Source organism: Monodelphis domestica, chromosome 4 (assembly GCF_027887165.1).
Source record: "Monodelphis domestica isolate mMonDom1 chromosome 4, mMonDom1.pri, whole genome shotgun sequence".
Lineage (NCBI taxonomy): Eukaryota > Metazoa > Chordata > Mammalia > Didelphimorphia > Didelphidae > Monodelphis > Monodelphis domestica.
In genome coordinates, this window is record NC_077230.1 from 366,065,603 (window position 1) to 366,083,965 (window position 18,363).

At 38.8% G+C, this 18,363-nt stretch overlaps 1 protein-coding gene across 1 annotated transcript in view; it reads right to left on the reverse strand.

The window, feature by feature from the left end:
* Positions 1 to 14,035: 14,035 nt before the first annotated feature.
* Positions 14,036 to 18,363, reverse strand: part of RHBDL2 (rhomboid like 2) — a 42,432-nt gene continuing 38,104 nt past the window's right edge. The window contains exons 6-7 of the mRNA XM_007492828.3: positions 16,564 to 16,625; positions 14,036 to 14,408 (exon numbers count right to left, since the gene is read on the reverse strand). Coding sequence (XP_007492890.1) covers positions 14,229 to 14,408; positions 16,564 to 16,625 — 242 coding nt within the window. The 3' untranslated portion in view covers positions 14,036 to 14,228. The remainder of the gene's footprint in view (positions 14,409 to 16,563; positions 16,626 to 18,363) is intronic.

Consider the following 18,363-nt stretch of genomic DNA (forward strand, 5'->3'; position numbering starts at 1 on the left):
TTAGGAGGAAGGTAACTCAATTCAACTGAGATCTAACCCAGTATGGCAGACTAGGGATAGGGACATGATGGGCCCTGCCAGCTCCTCTCAAGTCAGCTTCTTGTTGACATCTTCAATTTTTTTCTCTCCAAGCTGAAAGCCAAAAGTACCTGAAGCAAATAGTATCAATTTCACCAAGTAAAAGCCTATATGCAGCATTTCTGCTGAGTAAATCTTTCAGCTAAAGGTGGGTGGGGTTCTGGGTTACTTCTTCTCAAGACATCATTGTTTCACTGGTTCTGGATTCCAGACTGTCACATGTTGATACCAAGTTGCCTTCCAGCCCTTTCTAAAATTCCCACAGGCTTCAGCTAACAAGATTATCTTGCCTGAATCACCTTCATTTGAGAGAATTCATTACCTAACAAGATAGTCTTTTCCATTTCTGCACAAAATTAATTGTTCAGCTCTTATATTTAATAAATATTTATTTCCCTGTAATTCTTCCCTACCTCTCTTCCTCTTCTAATTCTTTTCTGGGGAGATAAGAAAAATAATCTTATCCCCCTTCCAAATATAAACTTTTAGATATTTATAGATTCCTATCATGCCCTTCTTCTAAGTCTTATATTTTATATTGTACCAGTTTCTTCAGCTATTATTCATAGTCTTACTTTCATTAGTGATCTTGTAATTCAACTTGGCTTCCCCCCCACTTAAATTTTTGTTTGTCAAATCTTAAAATAAAATTTGAAACTTTTCCTCTCCTGTGATATACCTCATATTTCTTTTTTTCTCCAGTCTTTTAGCTTAAATATTTCTTGATGTTTTATGCAGTCAGCTTCTCTTCGATCAATTCTAATTTTCAGGGAATTATTTTCTTAAATAAGGTTTTGTATGTCTTGTTTCAAGTTGTAATTCTCTTTTCTTATCATGATTTTTCTCTCCCTCATTTCTTTTTCTGTTTTTTTTTTCCTCTATCACTCTCTTTTGGTTTTTGAAATCACTTTTTAGGGTATAATTTTAAACTCTTGTTTTATTGCTTCCAAGAATTCTTATTGGACTTATATTCATTCTGCATTTTTCTTTGAGACTTTTCTTGTAGATGTTTTCAAGTCATTTTCTGATGGGTTTGTGGTTTGAAGCTTCCCTATTGCATAATAGCATTTTACTGCAGGATTATGAGGGTTTTTTTCCTCTTTCCTCCATCCAGCCTTGCTTCTTGACTTTGGACCTTGTTAGGATTGGACTCTGCATGTTTCTAGTAAAGGCATGTCTAGCCTGAACTTCTGTTCCCTTGTATCTTCCTGCCACTTTCACAGTTTGGTCTAGGGTTGTAAACCTTAAAATTTCTTAGACTTGTGAATGTTGGAAATTTCACCATTGGAAGGTTTCATGCTTGTATGGAATTTCCTACTGAGAGTGGGAACTCTATTGGAATGTGAACCCCATTGGCATGGGAGGTTCCTCCTCCTCCCTTCTTAAGATTACTTTAGGACAGAAACCTTTTGCTGAACAATGGAAAGGGCTTTGACCTATGCTTAAGCATAGAACAGGAAGTTCTTTGAGTCATGATTGATTTTAGAATTGATACAATAGAGATACTTGGAATGACAGAACCAGGTCTTGGAACTTCCAATCTCCACCCTACTCAGGGTAACAGGATTTAGGAAGGGCTGCAGCAAAGGATCAAGATTTAATTATTTGAGAATATGACCTTCAACAGACATGTGCAAAGCCACAGACCTCTGGGCGGTCCTGGGTTAAGCTAGAGCCACCATTGGCACAGGGAAGACATAGACAGTGATTGGTAGATGTGAGAACTGAGGGGAGGGAACTGAGATGGTTTCCTTAAAGATAGAGGGGTCTGAGGACTGAGAGGGGTTGGAGAGGTTTTGCTCTGAGAGGTTGTCCTCTGAGAAGCTTGCTCTGAAGGAAGCTGGAGGTGGAGGCCCCTGAGACTGTTTCTCCATTTTGGTCAGGTGAGTGATAGGGACTGATCTCTTTTCTTTGCCCCAGCTATCTAAGGGCTTGGGCCTTTTGGCCCAGGCTAAACAGAGAGGGTATTTAAGCCCTATTCCCTTCTCTCCCCTTTCTCTCTCTCTCTTTCTCTATCTCTATCTCTAATACTTTTCTTCCTCCTGTTTGTAATTAAACTCCATAAAAGGTTGACTGCTGACTTGAGTTTTCATTTAGGAATTACATAGCTGAATTCCTTGGCGACCTTAAATTAATATATATCAGTCTTTTAAAGTGATTTCCTTGTCACAGGGTCCACAAGCTTACAATGCTTTCAAAGTGCTCTGATCCAGGGCAAGGTCTGCTCCCTGCCCTTCTTGTCTGAGTCCTATAAGTTCCTGACCCAGGTTTGTGTCTGTCATCTCATTACTAATTAAAAGTTTCTGTAGATTACCACTGGACTCTGCCATTGTTAACCCAGTGGGAAACTCTGCAGCATATTCAGAACAACTGAACTTCTGGCTTCCCCTTGGGGGTCTGGGACCCTGCCAACCTAGGCTTGCAGTGGAGATTAGAGGTTAGAACTGAGTTTCTTCTCTGCACCTGGGATCAAAGCCATATAGACTCTGTCTGCTTCTGAATTTGTTCCTTGCTTAATACAAAGTGAGGGTCTATGACCACAAGTTCTCTCTGCCACACCTAAACCTCTTCCTCAGTCTGCCCTAGGTCTGTGATCTGGACCTGAATAGTAGGTGTCAGAACTGCCAGATAGCACCTGTTGCTGCACCTTGCACTAGTTCAGGGAACCTCAGGGATCTTTTCTTGCAATATTCCAAATTCTCTGTCCTCTCTTAAGTCCCCAGGCATGCCCTATAACCTTGCCCCCTGGTCCCTATGTCTGCAGACCTCTAGGCCTGTCCCCTAAACAAATCTAGACAGAAAAAGTGGCTTACTGTGACTTTTTCTTGGATTCCCCAAACAATTTAGTTGAGCATGTTTTCTAGATATTTGTGGAAGAAGTTTGTGAGAGAACTAAGTTATACTTTTTCCTGTTCTTCTACCATCTTGACTCTACCTTGAAGCTATTTTTAATAGCTATTTTTTAAATAGCTAATGGAGTGTGCTTCTGACTGATTCTTAAATGCTAACTTTTTTCTTTAAGAGTCACTGTTGGGTGGAGCCAAAATGGTTGCATAGTTGCAGGAGCCTTCTGAATCTCCTTCCAAACCAATCAATACAAAGCGTCTCAAAAGAACAGAAATTTTAAAAAAAGGTGGGGGGGACAGAAATCAAAACTGGACAAGTAAAAGGGCTATCCCTCTGGATACAGCCTTAAAAGTAAGCAGTGTTTTGCAATTCCCATGCTGTAAGAGGGCAAAACTGCACTAATTCAAACTCAAGCTGATCACACACACACACACCACCTACCAAGCCAGAGTCAGAGTGAAGGCTGGGAAAATCTCTAAATTCTCAGGTGCTGACTGAAAACACCCAGACTTACCCCTGAGGGTAGTGCAAGGCCTTGACAGCAAGACTTGAGACTCCTGCTGAAGAGTGCAGAGCCTAGGCAGCAGAGCTCACTGGAAAGATAGCCTCAGGGCAAAATACTTTAAAAAACTCACTACACAAAGAATATCATAGATCTACCTGACCTCTCAGAGTCATCTGACTTTGAAAGGAAAATACTACCAAGGCAAAGCCCTGCAAGACAGAAACTAAGAAAGCAGTCAACATGCTGGAACCCCAATCCACTACTGGCAAAAGGAATAAGCAGTGGCAAAAAAAAAAAACCTCTTGACCCTGGATAATTTCTATAGAGAAAAAGAACAAAGTGCAGAAGCAATAGCAGAGAGTTAACAAATAAGTGAACACCTCCAAACTTTCTCCCCAAAAATAGAAATTGGTCACAGGCTCTTGAGGAACTCTAAAAGGAATTCAACAACCAAATAAGAAAGATAGAAAAAAATGGAAAGAAAAGTAGGAAGAAGAAATGAAAATAATACAAAAAGAAAATAGCATCTTAAAAATAGCTAATGGGTGATATAGCTAGGTGGCTCAGGGGATAAAAGAGTCAGGCCTATATTCAGGAGATCCTGGGTTCAAATGTTGCCTCAGACAGTTCTTAGCTGTGTGACTTGAGCAAATCATTTAACCCTCATTGGCTAGCACTTACCATTCTTCTGCCTTAGAATCAATATACAGTATTCTAAATATATAGATTCTAAAATAAAACATAAGGGTTTTAAAAATAATTTTCTATGACAAAATTTCTCCTTCCCTCCTTTCCTCAGGAATCCATTGAGAAGGCAAGAAAAATAAAACCCATTATAAAAATGTGTAGTCATGCAAAACAAATTTCTATATTAGCTATGCCCTTCCCCCCCCCCAAAAAAAGAAAAAGGCAAGCAAAAGAAAGGAATAGAAGAAAATATACTTCAATCTGCACTCTAAGTTCACCAGATCTCTCTATCTGGAGGTGGATAGCATGTTTCATCATGAGCCCTTTGGAACTGTGATTGGTCATTGTGTTGGTCAGGGATATTAAAATTTTCAAAGTTGATTATGCTATTGTGGTTACTGTATAAATCATTCCCTTGTTTCTTTTTTTTTTTAAACCCTTACCTTCCATCTTGAAGTCAATACTGTGTATTGGCTCAAAGGCAGAAGAGTGGTAAGGGCTAGGCAATGGGTGTCAAGTGGCTTGCCCAGGGTCACACAGCTTGGAAGTGTCTGAGGCCAGATTTGAACCTAGGACCTCCAGTCTCTAGGCCTGACTCTCAATCCACTGAGCTACCCAGCTGCCCCCCCATTCCCTTGTCTCTGTTCACTTTGTATTATATGTCTTCTCAATTTTTCCAACCCTCCCTAAGATCATTTCTTATAGCATAATAGTATTCCATCACATTCATGTCAAAACTTATTCAACAATTCCTCAATTGATGGGCATCCCCTCTGGTTACAATTGTTTTGCCCCCACAGAAAAGAGCTACTATAAATATTTTTGTATATATGGGTCCTTTTCCTCTTTCTTTGCTTTCTTTGGGTTATAATAGAGGCAACACCAAATCAAAGGGTATGTGTAGGCTAATAGCTTTGAGGGCATACTTCCAAATTTCTTTCCAAATAGCTAGTCCAGTTCACAGTTCTACCAGTAGTGCATTAGTATAGCTATTTTCCCACATCCCCTTCAGCACTTGCCATTTTCCCTTTTGTTGCTTTAGCCAATTTGTTGAGTATGCAGTCATACTTTAAAGTTGTTTTATTTCACATTCTAATAATTATTAATTATTTAGAGCATTTTTTCATATATCTCTTGATAGCCTCTATTTCTTCTGAAAAATGCCTAGCCAGATCCTTTTAACCATTTATCAAAGATACTGCTACCACTCTGTTGCTGGTGGATGTGTGAAAAGGGAATTCTTTGTTCTCTTTGTTTATTCTGAGTTTACACTTGTGAAAGGGAATCCTTCATTCCCTTGACTATTTTGAGTTAACACTTGTTTAACAATAACTTAAATATCCCTACTTAGTACCTCACTAGATTTCGAAGACAGGATTACTACTTTTGAATTGAATCAACAAAAACTTGAACACCCTAGTTAGCACTAGGTGGATACTCTTTCAGCTCAATCAGCCAGAAAATGAGAATTCACACCTCAATGAGCCAGGAATCTGTGAAACCTTCTGATGAGTATTCACCTCTCCAGAAGGTGAGAAGTGGTTTCCACAAACACTGGCCCCTGGGCAGTGCTGGGCAATTTGGAAGCTGTGATTAGCCCTTGTGAAGAAGGGAAGGGACAAGAAGACACTAACTATAAAAAGCCTTGAATTTCTGGAGCTAAAAAAGTTGACTTCAAGAAGGAGTTGGACTTCAAGAAGGAAGTCAGCTACAAGAAGAAGGTCAGCTCAAGAAAGAAAGTTGGCCGCTGGAATCATTGTCTTGACCTGCCTCTTGGAGAGAACTTGGGTGAGTGAATAGCTGGGTTTCCTTTCCTGACTTCTGGAGAGAATTTAATTCCAGTTGAGGATCAAAAAGTCCTGGTAGAATTGAACACCTGAGCAATATTTAGGCTAAAATATCTTAGAATTTTTTGTATTTCTCTACTTTTACTCTTTCTACCTCTTTTGTAAATAAAAGCTATTAAAAGTCATTTAGACTTTGAGCAATAATACTTTAGATTGGCAAGGACCATTATTATTTGTAATTTTCATATATTTTAGTCAAACCATTAATTTAATTCCTATGTGGGTCTGATTACCTCAGGTCTCCCTGCTCTGTCCTCCATTCAGCCCCTGAAGTGATTTTCCTAAAGCACAGACTGAACCATTTAACCCCCTCCTTCTCGGTAGCCTTCTTTAGCTCCTACTGTGGTACCAGAACTCTTCTCCCTCACCCCCAGTAATTCACTCACACACACACAAATCACATTTATCCTTGGTTCTATATTGCTCCTAAAAGTCCCTATTTGATCATCTTCACACCTAGGTCTCCAATCTATAGGACATTTTATTTTAGTTTTAATTTTTTTTCATACTTACATGATTCATTTATCTCCCTCTCTTCTTCCCTCCCCCATCCCAGAGCTGACAAACAATTTCATTGGGTTATTCATATATTATCACTCAAAACCTATTTTCATATTATTCATTTTTGTAATAAAATAATCTTTTGAAACAAAACCCCAAATCACATACCCCTATAAATAAGTGATAAATCATATGTTTTCTTCTAGATTTCTACTCCCACAGTTCTTTCCCTAGATGTGGATAGCATTCTTTCTCATAAGTCCCTCAGAGTTGTCCTGGATCATTGCATTGCTATAAGTAGCAAAGTGTATTACATTATATTGTCCCACAATGTTTGTTACTATGTATAGTGATCTCCTGATTCTGCTTATTTCACTTCTCATCAGTTCATGTAGATCTTTCCAGTTCTTACAGAAATCTACAGTTTCATCATTCCTTATAGCAAAATAGTATTCCATCACCATCATATACCACATTTTGTTCAGCTATTCCCCAATTGAGGGATGTTCCCTCATTTTCCAATTTTTTGCCACCACAGATATAAATATTTTTGTGCAAAGAGAACCTTTCCCATTTTAATATAGAACATTTTAAAAGAGAGAGGAGTTATGGATCACATAAATAATATAGATACTGTCTTTACTGTTGGCCTCGCTACAAAGCAATCAGCTATATTTGGACATGAGTCTCTGTGACATTTAAAGAGAGCATCCAGGTGAAACTCATAAAATATACTGGCCAGTTGTGGACCCAAATTCAGCTACACATCAATTGTATATGTGCAAAATAAATTGGCCTTATTAAATTTCCTTTATTAATACTAATAATAGCTAACATTTATATAGTGTTCAATATTTCTCAGATAATGTGTTACTTTAGAGAATGTCTATTTAAATGTCAGATAATTTAAGCACTTTACAAATATCATCTCATTTGATCTTCACAACAACCCTGAGAGGAAAGTGATATTGTTATACTCATTTTTCAGATGAGAAAATTGAGACAAACAGCATTAGGTGACTTGTCCAGGGTTCACACAGCTAGGAAATGTCTGATGTCAAGCAAACCCAGGACATCTTGTCTCCAGGCCTGGCTCTCAATCCACTGAATCACCTACTTGCCCTCTTTAAGTTCCTATCTTGCCTCTGAGGTTTACTGACATGGGTGACTGGACAAGTATCTGAGCTCCAGGCCTCAGGTTTCTCATCTTTAAAAAAAAAAAGAAGGAAAGAAAGAATATCTTCAGTGCCCTACCTCATTGGTTTGTCCAGAGCCTCAAATGAGATGCCTGTAAAGTGCTATGCAACCTTTAAAGTGCTATAGAAAATGCCAGTTATTATTATCAACCTTTAACATATCAGATAGATGGAGCAGGAATTAGAAGTCTTTTCAGACTTCAGATTGTCCTTGAAATTTACAATTTGAAGTATCAGAAGTTCAGAACCTTGGTTTTATGAATATTAATACTATTCCTCACCAGTTCCTTAATAAATAAATTCACTGCATTTAGTTTCCCCTGGATTTTGAAGTTCTTTTCCTCCTTAGATTATCACCTGTATGCTAGAACATATACTCTCTTCCCACACCCCCATCTCCACTCCCTCCCCAGAAGAATTTTAAACTTCAAAAAGGGCAGCAATAAATAAAAAAGTAAAGCAAAGAAACCTGGTCTCTAGGAAGAGGTTCATACTTCTACTTATCCATTCGTTAAATGATATTGTGAGTGTGGGAAGGGTTCCAGAATTCCATTAAAAATGTTTCCTTTTGTAAAAATATTTTTCACCAATTAGATATTGTGGAGTGGAATTGGGGGAGGGGGAGCTGCTCATACCCCCAGAAATCACTCTAATGAGCAGACAGAAAATTTGATAAGATGCTGACAGAGAAAAACTGCTTTATTCAGAGAAAACATCGGACAGCAGGGAGGGGTAGAAGAGAGGGGAAGGAAAAGAGATTCTGCCCCCACAAGCAGCTTGCTTAGGGCAAAAATGTCCTTTCTTCTAGGTACAATCATAGATTTTATAGTAATCCCGACTCAAGATTCTCATCCTTCCCTCTGTCCAACCCTACAGAAGAGGGGTCTGTGATATTTTAAGTCTTGAGTGTGTGATTTTCTATATTATGTATCCCTAAAGACCCCCGTGATCAAGAACTCATGTCTATCATGGAATTCCCAGCTTAGGACAGAAAAGAAACTTTTGAAACTGCCTGTTCTTTCTTATCTTGTAGTTGACTTTCTTCCCAGGGTACAGATAAACTCTCCTCAAGGTTTCTGAAAATGGGTCAGGAAAACTAAAAAGTTTTAAGGGGTGGGGGTGGGGGGCAGTTTTAGTCTAAGAAATAGTAATACTAAGAGGTCTTGAAAATTGGGGCCACAACAAGCTAAATACTAGTCTGAGAATTACATACTGAATCTCATACTGTTACACAATCCTCCCTCTTAATTTCAGGGATGTATAATTCTCACCTGCCTCAGTTTCCCCTATATGCAATAACAACAACTAATAACGATTAAGTATAATTGGACACTCTTCGTCTTCATCTTCAGAAATCATCTTCTTCTGGACTCTGCTCCTTCTGTGCCAGGTTACTTACAAAATCTCAGGGTGGAGGGGTTCTCCTACTAACAAGAGTTCTTTTGCAAAGCAAACATTTTATGAAATAAATCCTTCTACCTCAGGTTCTGTAGGAGATCCAGAAATTCCTAATCTTTAAAGCTTCTCATAACTACTTCTACCTATTTCTATAGAATCCCAAATACAAATTATAAAAAAAAAAAATCCCACTTGTTTAAAACTATCAATTAGTTCTAACCTTTCTCTACTAGTCAACTTGCTTGTTTGGAAAATGGAAATTTTCCATCTCACAATTTGCATCCTGTATTGATCATAGGAATTTGTCACAAAAGAAAGGCAGAGGGGGGAATTTTTAACTGTCCTTACAATTCTTTCAAGGACATAGTATGAGTGAGTAAAGCACTGTTTAATTTCATGTACAGGTCAAAGCTGTCACTGACTCATGCCATAACTGTTTCACTCAGGGACCATCAGAATCCCATGTGCCTTACCAAGTCAGAAGGATGCTACCTCAGTTTCAGATTGAGATCATCCTCTCAATTTCCTATAAGGATTTTCACTTGTCTTCTGAGTATCTTTTTGTTCTTTTCCAATGATGGTTCACTTATCAGACAGCCACACTTGAATTCTAAGCTCATAGTAATATTAGGTGTAATTCCCATAAACTTTTTGTCTTAAATGGCAAAAATCCTACTCATAGTTGAGAGAAAACTTTTTCTCTTAATGTTCCAATTTCATTCTTTGTTCCATAATTTCAAACAAACTTCCTGCTTACTTATTCTAATGGTTTCTAATAATCTTGCTTCAAATTGATCTAAGATACATGTTCTTCTCTTTTAACTTCATATAGTAAATGCCAATTCTGTATCCTCTTTATCCTATACCTTATTTATAGTTGCCTTACCATGATCTTCAAAAGACTTTTTCTTACTCTATCATAAATTGCCTCAGTCTCTAAACATCTACTCTTTTCCCACTCAAATCTCTACTTCAAGCAGAATCCAAATTCTTTATTTTCCCTTCTGACTCCTTCACATGCCTAGATACATTATTATGTGTTTCGTATGCTTATCCCACACCTCTCTCACCCTCTATGACTTTCTTTTGCCATCACTCAACTTAACTTTCACAAGGTATTCTGTGAATTTCACAGATTGTGAGTTTCAGGGCTAGAATGATTATTAGAAAGTATCTAACTACTATCAGCAATACATGGATCCAGGACAATTCAAAGGGACTTGTGACAAAGAATGCTATCCACCTCCAGAGAAAGAAATGTTAGAGTAGAAATACAGAGGAAAGCATATGATTGTTCGATTGTTTATTTGAATTTGTGTTTCGGCATTTTGTTTCTATAAGATTACTTACAAAAATGAATAATATGGAAATGTTTTGCATGGTGGTATGTGTATAACCCAGACAAATCATCTGCCAGCACTTGGAGGGGGAATGGAAGGGAGGAAGGGAGATAAGTTCAAACTTGGGAAAATTTATGTGGAAATCAATCCCATATAATTGGCAAAAAATTAATAAATAAAACAAAATAAATATAACCACTCAAAAAAAAAGTAGTACAACACTTTCATTTTATGGAGAGGAAAACAGACCTGGAAAAAGGAAGCAACTTGCCCTAGATTGTACAACTAGTTAGTAGCAAAGCCAGGACTAGAACCCAGGTCTCTTGTCATTCAATCAAAAACCCATTCCAGTCCATCAGCCTGCTTCTCAGATGATATAAAAACTGGTTTTAGCCCCATTTTTGCAAAGGAACACTAGTATTTTATGAAAAAGTCATATCTTTTCAATTAGCCACTCCTAACTAAAAATTTAAAAATGTTTCTTGATTAAGCAAATTGGTTATCTAAGCCCAGCTTATCCTGAGTTTACTCCTTCCCAGTAGCACAGGGCTTATTAGCTTAATCCATGCTATAGTGCAGTGAAAATTTTATGACCTAAAACTGACAATCAATAAAAGATTAGTTTTACTTTTCTGCAGAATATGGTCATGGCCCCATATCCCTGAAAGGTCAGCTTGTGCATGTATACCTAAAAGGGACCTCAGTGACCATGGAATTCAACCTGCTTGTTTTACAAATGAGAAAACTCAGGCCCTCAGAGAAAGCATGACTTATTCCAAGACACAGTAGCAGAGGGGAGATTTGAATGTACATACATGACCTCTTCAAGTGACTCATTGGAGCCTTTCTCAAGTCCATAAGTGGAAAATCACTGGATTCAGGATGACAATGATTTATAGCATTTTGTTGCCTTTTTCCTGATATTTAGGGTCCAAATGTGACACAACTCTCCATTTAACCTCTAATTAAGACTAATCAGTAGGTTGTATCTGATATGCTTAGCTAAATCCTATTCCAGTGTCCAGTTTAACCATTAGTGACCATGCTGAGAGTTATTGAACATTGTGACGTTAGCAACATACTTTGTTCTAGTCATGGCTTGGTAATTTGGCAATGGAAAACATCTACATTTCCCAAAACCTCTAAGCCCAGCAAGTTCCTATTCTTTCATAATTTAACAGAAGGAATTTATCTGACAAACACCAGCTTAATTTTCTCAAAATACCAAAAATATTTTAATTGGTTGAAGGACCTCACTTAGACATGAAGAAAAGGAAAGTTGGGAGGAACAAATTCACAACCTTAAGATACTGGAAAGACTGTGAAATGAAAAAGAGGGCAAATTTATAAGGCCATAGATTTAAATCCAAAAAGGGTCTCATTTAATTCAATCTCTTCATTTTATAAATCTCACTGCACATCGTCTTCTTTATCCCACATGTTATCTTTATAGAGAACAATGAATAGAAGTTCGAAGGAAGCGACATTGGCTTTTCTGTAAGAAGAAACTTCCTAATAATAAGATTTTCTAAAATAAAAAGGACTACTTCTTAAGAAAATGAGTTCCTTCTCCCTTGAAGTATTCAAACTGAGTTTGGATGACCACTCTTAAGAGATGTAAGGATTCATGTTTCAGGACTAGGTGAACTCAAAGGCCCTTTCTCATTTCATATTGAGATTCTCAGATTCTCATGCACCCTTCTCAGGGAGCAACCATACATACATACATAAAGAGATTCTTGTAAATAAATACTATTTGTTTGTTACACAAAGTATTCTTACCATTTGCAAAACCTGTTGTGCTTCCTATGTTTATTTGATCTAAATGCCCATATTTCAGTTAGCAGCCTGGGTACTGAATTTGAGGCTTCTCAATGACTTGTAAGGTATTTTATCAGTTATTAATTCCATACAGGGGCCTTGTAAGAGAGCTCAATAGCCACGTTGGGTTATAAGGATTTTTCCATGAAAGAAGACCTAGAGTTGAGAGCATGATAGTAATACAGTTCCCATTACACTTCCCAAGAATAAATAGCTCCTCTGACCCCCAAAACCAGCATCAGCCAGACCTTTGAACTGAAATCATAAAGGTTTTTGAAGACTTTAATATCTGTTGAAATAGGAAATCTTTATTAAAAGAGGAGTGTCTGGATTCAATGAAAGGAACAACAGTAACTGATTGACCAGTGTAGGGCCAGTTTTCTGATAAGGCATATGAGTTGACATATATATTTATGAGGCCACTACTTGCATCAGTCTTTGAACGTGACTGGATTTCTTGTCAGCAGAACCTAGGTCCTTAGTTTAGGATCTCTAAGCAAAAGATAAAGGGGGTCTTATAGCTGCCCAACCATGCAGGGACAGGTTCAAATAATGCAAAAAAGTTTTCTCACAATTCCCATAATTGAGTAAGATTTTCTTACAAGACAGAAACTGGAACTAGATCCATAATTGTCTAGAAAGGGAACTGAGCTAGCTCCAGAACTGAGTCACAATATGGAACATTCTAGCACTTCAAAAATAACCTCTTCATCAGAGTCTATTCACATTAAGTGCCTGCTATGTGCCAAGCTCAGTGCTAAGTGTTTTTCTGTTTTGCTTTTTTAAACCCTTGCCTTCTGCCTTAGAATCAATACTATGTATTGGTTCCAAGGCAGGAGAGTGGTAAGGGCTAGGCAATGGGGGGGGGGGGGGGGGGGAGAGAATAAGTAACTTACCCAGGGTCACACAGAGAGGAAGTATCTGAGGTCACATTTGAACCCTAGATCTCTTGTCTCTAGACCTGGCTCTCAATCACTGCTAAGTGTTGGGGCTACAAAGAAGGCATACAACAATCCTTCCCCTAAGGAGCCACACAAAGAGATGTTAAAAAGGGAGAGAGGGTCCTTGGCTCAGGGAAGTGATCTGAGGAGGTGTGAGTTTCCCAGCTGATTTCATCCTGCAGAATAATGAGTTTCTGGAGATGATGAATGAAGTTCAGGAAAGCAGCCAAGTGAAAAATGAAAAGCAAATACAGGCCCCCCCCCCCAAAAAAAAGCAAATAATACAATAGGCAAAGAACCAAAAGAGGACCAAAAGGCTTTCCTCTCTCCATAGTATCCTATTTCTTGGGATCTCTAGAATGTCTCTTTTAATGGCAAGGTTTTTCTCCTTTACATCAAAGAAATATTATACTGCCACCAAAAAGGCATAAAGGAGCTCCCTAAATTCTTCCTTCCCTGAACATGGAACCTCTATATATTGCCTTCCAAAGGCCTCTCCTTCAACCTGGGTTTTTATTTTTGTTTTGTTTTGTTTTGTTTTTTTCCCCAGATTATGTGTCAAAACAAAATCATTTTCTGACATTTTTGCAATTCGTGTTCTCTCTCTCCCTCCTCTCACCAAGATAGTGAGTAATAGGATACCTCAGGTGGTGCATGTGTGATCATACAATCCATATGTCCATGTTGGTCATGTTGTGAAAGAAGCTACATATTGCTTACACTGGAGAAAATTCATGGGGGAAAGAAAGGGCAGAACGGCATGCTTCAGTCTACCCCAGGACTCCATCTGTTCCTTCTTTGGGTTGGGGGAGGGCTTTTTCATCTTGGGATAGTCCTGGATGCTTGCCTCATGGATGACAGTTAAGCCATTCACTACTGATCATCGCACTTTATTGATGTAAATGTATACAGCCTCACCCTGGTTTGCAGGAGATTCTCCCACTGAACAAGCAAGGTGAAAGATACAAAGTAAACAGTCAATGGGATGCCTCCTCTTTGCCCTTCAAAGGTGCCTCCGTGTTCCCACAGGTGTTTTGGTTTGTTTATTGGATAATTTTAGGGGCAGTTCAGTTTACTGGAGACAAAAAGATGTTGAAACACACGGCAGATAAAACATAAACAAAATAAATAGTGCTTGCGAGGCGGAACGTCGAGTCTTTCAGCAGCTCCTTCTGAAAGCAGCTAAATACAGAGAAACCTACAGTCATCCCAGCCACACCACCAGCAACGTGAGCTACAATGGATATCTTGGGAGGAAAAAAATAGTAGAAATAAGTGAAGAAACTTACATTCTGTATTATTTGTAGTCCTAATCACGGGGAGCCAAGCACAGACAAACATCAGAGAGAAACCCAGAAAGCTGGGTGGGCATGGACACCTCTTGTACCCAGACCACTAATGTCACTTTGGCCCATTGTCCAGGAGGCATTGCTGCAGAGAAGCAACCATTTTCTCTGAATCCCAGGATCATTAGCCTCATTTTTTTTAAACCCTTTTCTTCCATTTTAGAATCAGTACTGTGTATTGGTTCCAAGGCAGGAAAGCAGTAAGATCTAGACAATGGGGTTAAGTGACTTGTCCAGGGTCACACAACTGGGAAGTGGCTGAGGTCACATTTGAACCCAGGAACTCCCATCTCTCTATCCACACTGAGCCACCTAGCTGCCCCCCTAGCCTCTCCAACCAAGAGCCCCAAGACCCAAGAATTTATATAAGCCAACCCTGCATTAATAGTGTCAAGCTTCTCAGTCATAGGGGGATATAACCACACATACATACAGAAGAAAAATGTTGTAAAGACATCTGTGATACTGGTTATCTTCAAAGACCATTTTTGAGTGGATTGGAGATTGTTTATTCAAGTTTGGGCAGGCTAAATAGAGCAGAGCCAAAATTATTATCATTGTGTGAAAAAAATTTGTATACTATATTATTCCTTTTTGTTTGGTTGGATTTAAAAATTTTATTAACTTTTCAAGTTTATTTTTTTAGTTACATGTAGAAACAATTTTTGGCAATTGTTTTCTGACATTTTAGGAGTCAGATTTTCTCCCTTCTTCCCTTCCTGTCCCATCCCATCCTGCCCTCCCTCTCCAAGATGGTAGTCTGACATAGGTTATACCAGTCCTTGCATGTATATAGTATTAATTCTTATTTGGGGGCTCCAATCCTATATAAATTAAGGCTTGGACCTCAGGCACTATCCAATCTACAGATTTTTGCATTTCCTATGTCCTTAGAAATGTGTTCCTTTCAGAAATTCTGACAAATAGGAATATTTAAATGATTCTTTTTCTTTGATTTTGAGAACTGTGACAACCATTACCCAGTTGGTTTAGAGAAGGACTCAGGGTTTGATGGACCACTTCCTAATTAGCTATTTATCAATAGAAATGGCATGGAATGTTCAGGGAGGGACTGAATGTTGAGTTCCTAAACTCTACTCATAGGTCTGCCTTGAGGTCCTTCACGATGGGCCAATGACCCGTCACTTTATTGGTTAAAATGCTAGCTAACCAATAAACTGATATTCTTATACAAAATCAGTCTCTTGAAAAATTTGTAGTCATAACAACAATGAACATGGATTTTGGAGATAAAAGGGACCTTAGAGGTCATCTGACCCAACTCCCTCCTTTTTTTTAAAAAATTTTTTTAAATCCTTACCTGCTATCTTAAAATCAATACCATGTATTGGTTCCAAGGTAGAAGAGCAATAAGGGCTAGGCAATGGGGGTTAAGTGACTTTCCCAGGGTCACATGGCTAGGAAGTGTCTGAGTTCAGATTTGAACCCATGACCTTCCCATCTCTAAGCCTGACTCTCAATCTACTGAGCCACCCAGCTATCCCCCTACCAACTCCCTCATTTTTCAGAAAAGGAAAATGGCCTGGAGAGGAGGACATGCCCTAGGACACAAGTGAAAAGTAACAGAACTGAGATTCAAATAAAGGGACTTTTTTCTTTCCACTAGACCATATTTTTAGAACAGAATCCTGAAGAATGCAGAACATGGAAAAGCTTCCCTCTCCTCTATCTGTAATAACCATCCAACTATTATACCAAATGACACATTTTACCTAACATTTGTCAATTGTTCCAAGTAGAAACAGCGCTGATTCCCTATCATTTATGTCTGTGAAATCTGTGGTCATTTTGTGGCTCAAGGGAAGGGGGGTGGGGGCGGGGGGGGGGGGCTGAGCCTAATCCATGGGGCTAGACAATATCTTCAAGCAATATGAACTTGGTGCAGTCAAAATGTTAGAAAATTGTGATCCGTAGGCCATAATAAGCCTCATCCAGCATTGTCCCTTCCTATCTATCCACCTTCAAATCTTCTAGTCTAAGAGATAAGGCACAAGATTAGGTAAGCTATTTATCAACAATAATAAAGAGAACTCACCGGGGGCCCACTTTCAGGGCTAATGAATTTTCTGTAGAGGGCGAATCCCATGTCAAAAACAACTAGAAGGAAAAATAGGCTGGTGAAGCCATGAAAGCCCACATAACATTAGCCAAATAACCCCCCAAACATTCTTTGTTCTCTCTTAAGTGCCAGCACTATCCCAACAGAAACAACATGGCCACACAATATGACTTCTTTTCCCATTGGCATCCCAGGGGCTAAGACTTGGGAATCTGAAAGATTGAGAACTGTCAACGTGGAATCCAGAGGTCCCCAGACTTGTAGCTTGGAGGGATTTGGTGATCCCCAGTTTATTAAGTTTGGAGACAGAAACCCCAGGTTGACCTTGTCGCATGAGAGTACCTCCCTGAGGGAAGGTCCTACTTCACTGGTCTCAAGACTAACAATAGACTTTAAGATTTGGTGCAGTAAGTAGCAGGAAGGTCCTGAGTTCCATCCTCAGAAGGAGGGTGTGATATTCTGGAGGCTTCTGGAGACAAAGAGAGTCATTTGACATCTTAAAGTCCACACACATCCTCTATTTCAGGGACCCGAGACCATGGTGAATTCTGGCACCGGCACCCAAGAATAGTTGGTAAAATACAGCATTAACAATTCACATCTGTCCTTATGTACCCTGTGTCTATTTTATTTTATTTTTTAAACCCTTACCTTCCACCTTGGAGTCAATACCGTGTATTGGTTCCAAGGCAGAAGAGCAGTAAGGGCTAAGCAATGGGGGTTAAGTGATTTGTCCAGGATCACACAGCTGGGAAGTGTCTGAGGCCACATTTGAACCTGGGACTTCCCATCTCTAGGCCTGGCTCTCAATCCACTGAGCCACCCAGCTGTCCCCCTCTCTTGTCTATTTTACAGATCAATGTTGTCCCAAAAGGTAAAAAGGACGGGCCTGACGAAACCCAAGGAATATGTCATCTATCCAGTTGCTGTGTCATTGATAACCTAAATTTAAGTATTTCATCAATGTTACAGTCATAAAATTAAAACAGGACACTAAGATTCTCCTTTCTGTCATTACAGTCAGCCTAGATATGGAATACCAGATGTTGTATCTAAAATTGAATATGTCATTGTGGTCATTTTAAGTATCCTCTGGCCTTTCAACGGACCCTTAGAATACAAAGTGGCCTTACTAATTAAATAGGAACCAACCATATGTATAAGGTGATGCCCTGGGGAAGTACATGGGTGCTCTGGGAACTTCTCATTGCCAAATTGTTGGAAAGAAAACACCCTAATTACTTTGTCATAAGGACAGAGTCCCTCCCTCAAACTGGCTTTGCCACTTTGAATATCCTAATTTTTTTAGTAACTTGGCTTTCCTGGTTCTCTCTCCCTCTGTGCTTAGGTCTCCGTGAGTCCCTTTTTCTGATCCTTAGAGAGGCTGCTCCTGAATTGCTCCTGGCTCTGAAGAGGCTCTAGCCCTTCTCCCTAAATCTTTGCTTGTAATTTATTTTTCTCCCAGACATACAGATAGCAAGATTTGAACTCCCAATTAAAAAAAAAATGTGAAAAATGTAAGGCTCTTATTTTAAAAGACTTATTTGCCTTTACAAAGAGCCATCTCTTTTTTTATTTGTTTATTTCTCTTCTAGTAATCTTGAGGCTATGTCTACTTATAGCCCATTAATTACTTTTGTTTTTAAAAACCCTTACCTTGTATAACACAGTGGGATTGCTTGTCAGCTCTGGGATAGGGGATGGAAGAGGGGAGGGAGACAACACAAATCATAAAACTTTGGAAAACTGATGTGTAAATTTGTTATTGGAATAAAA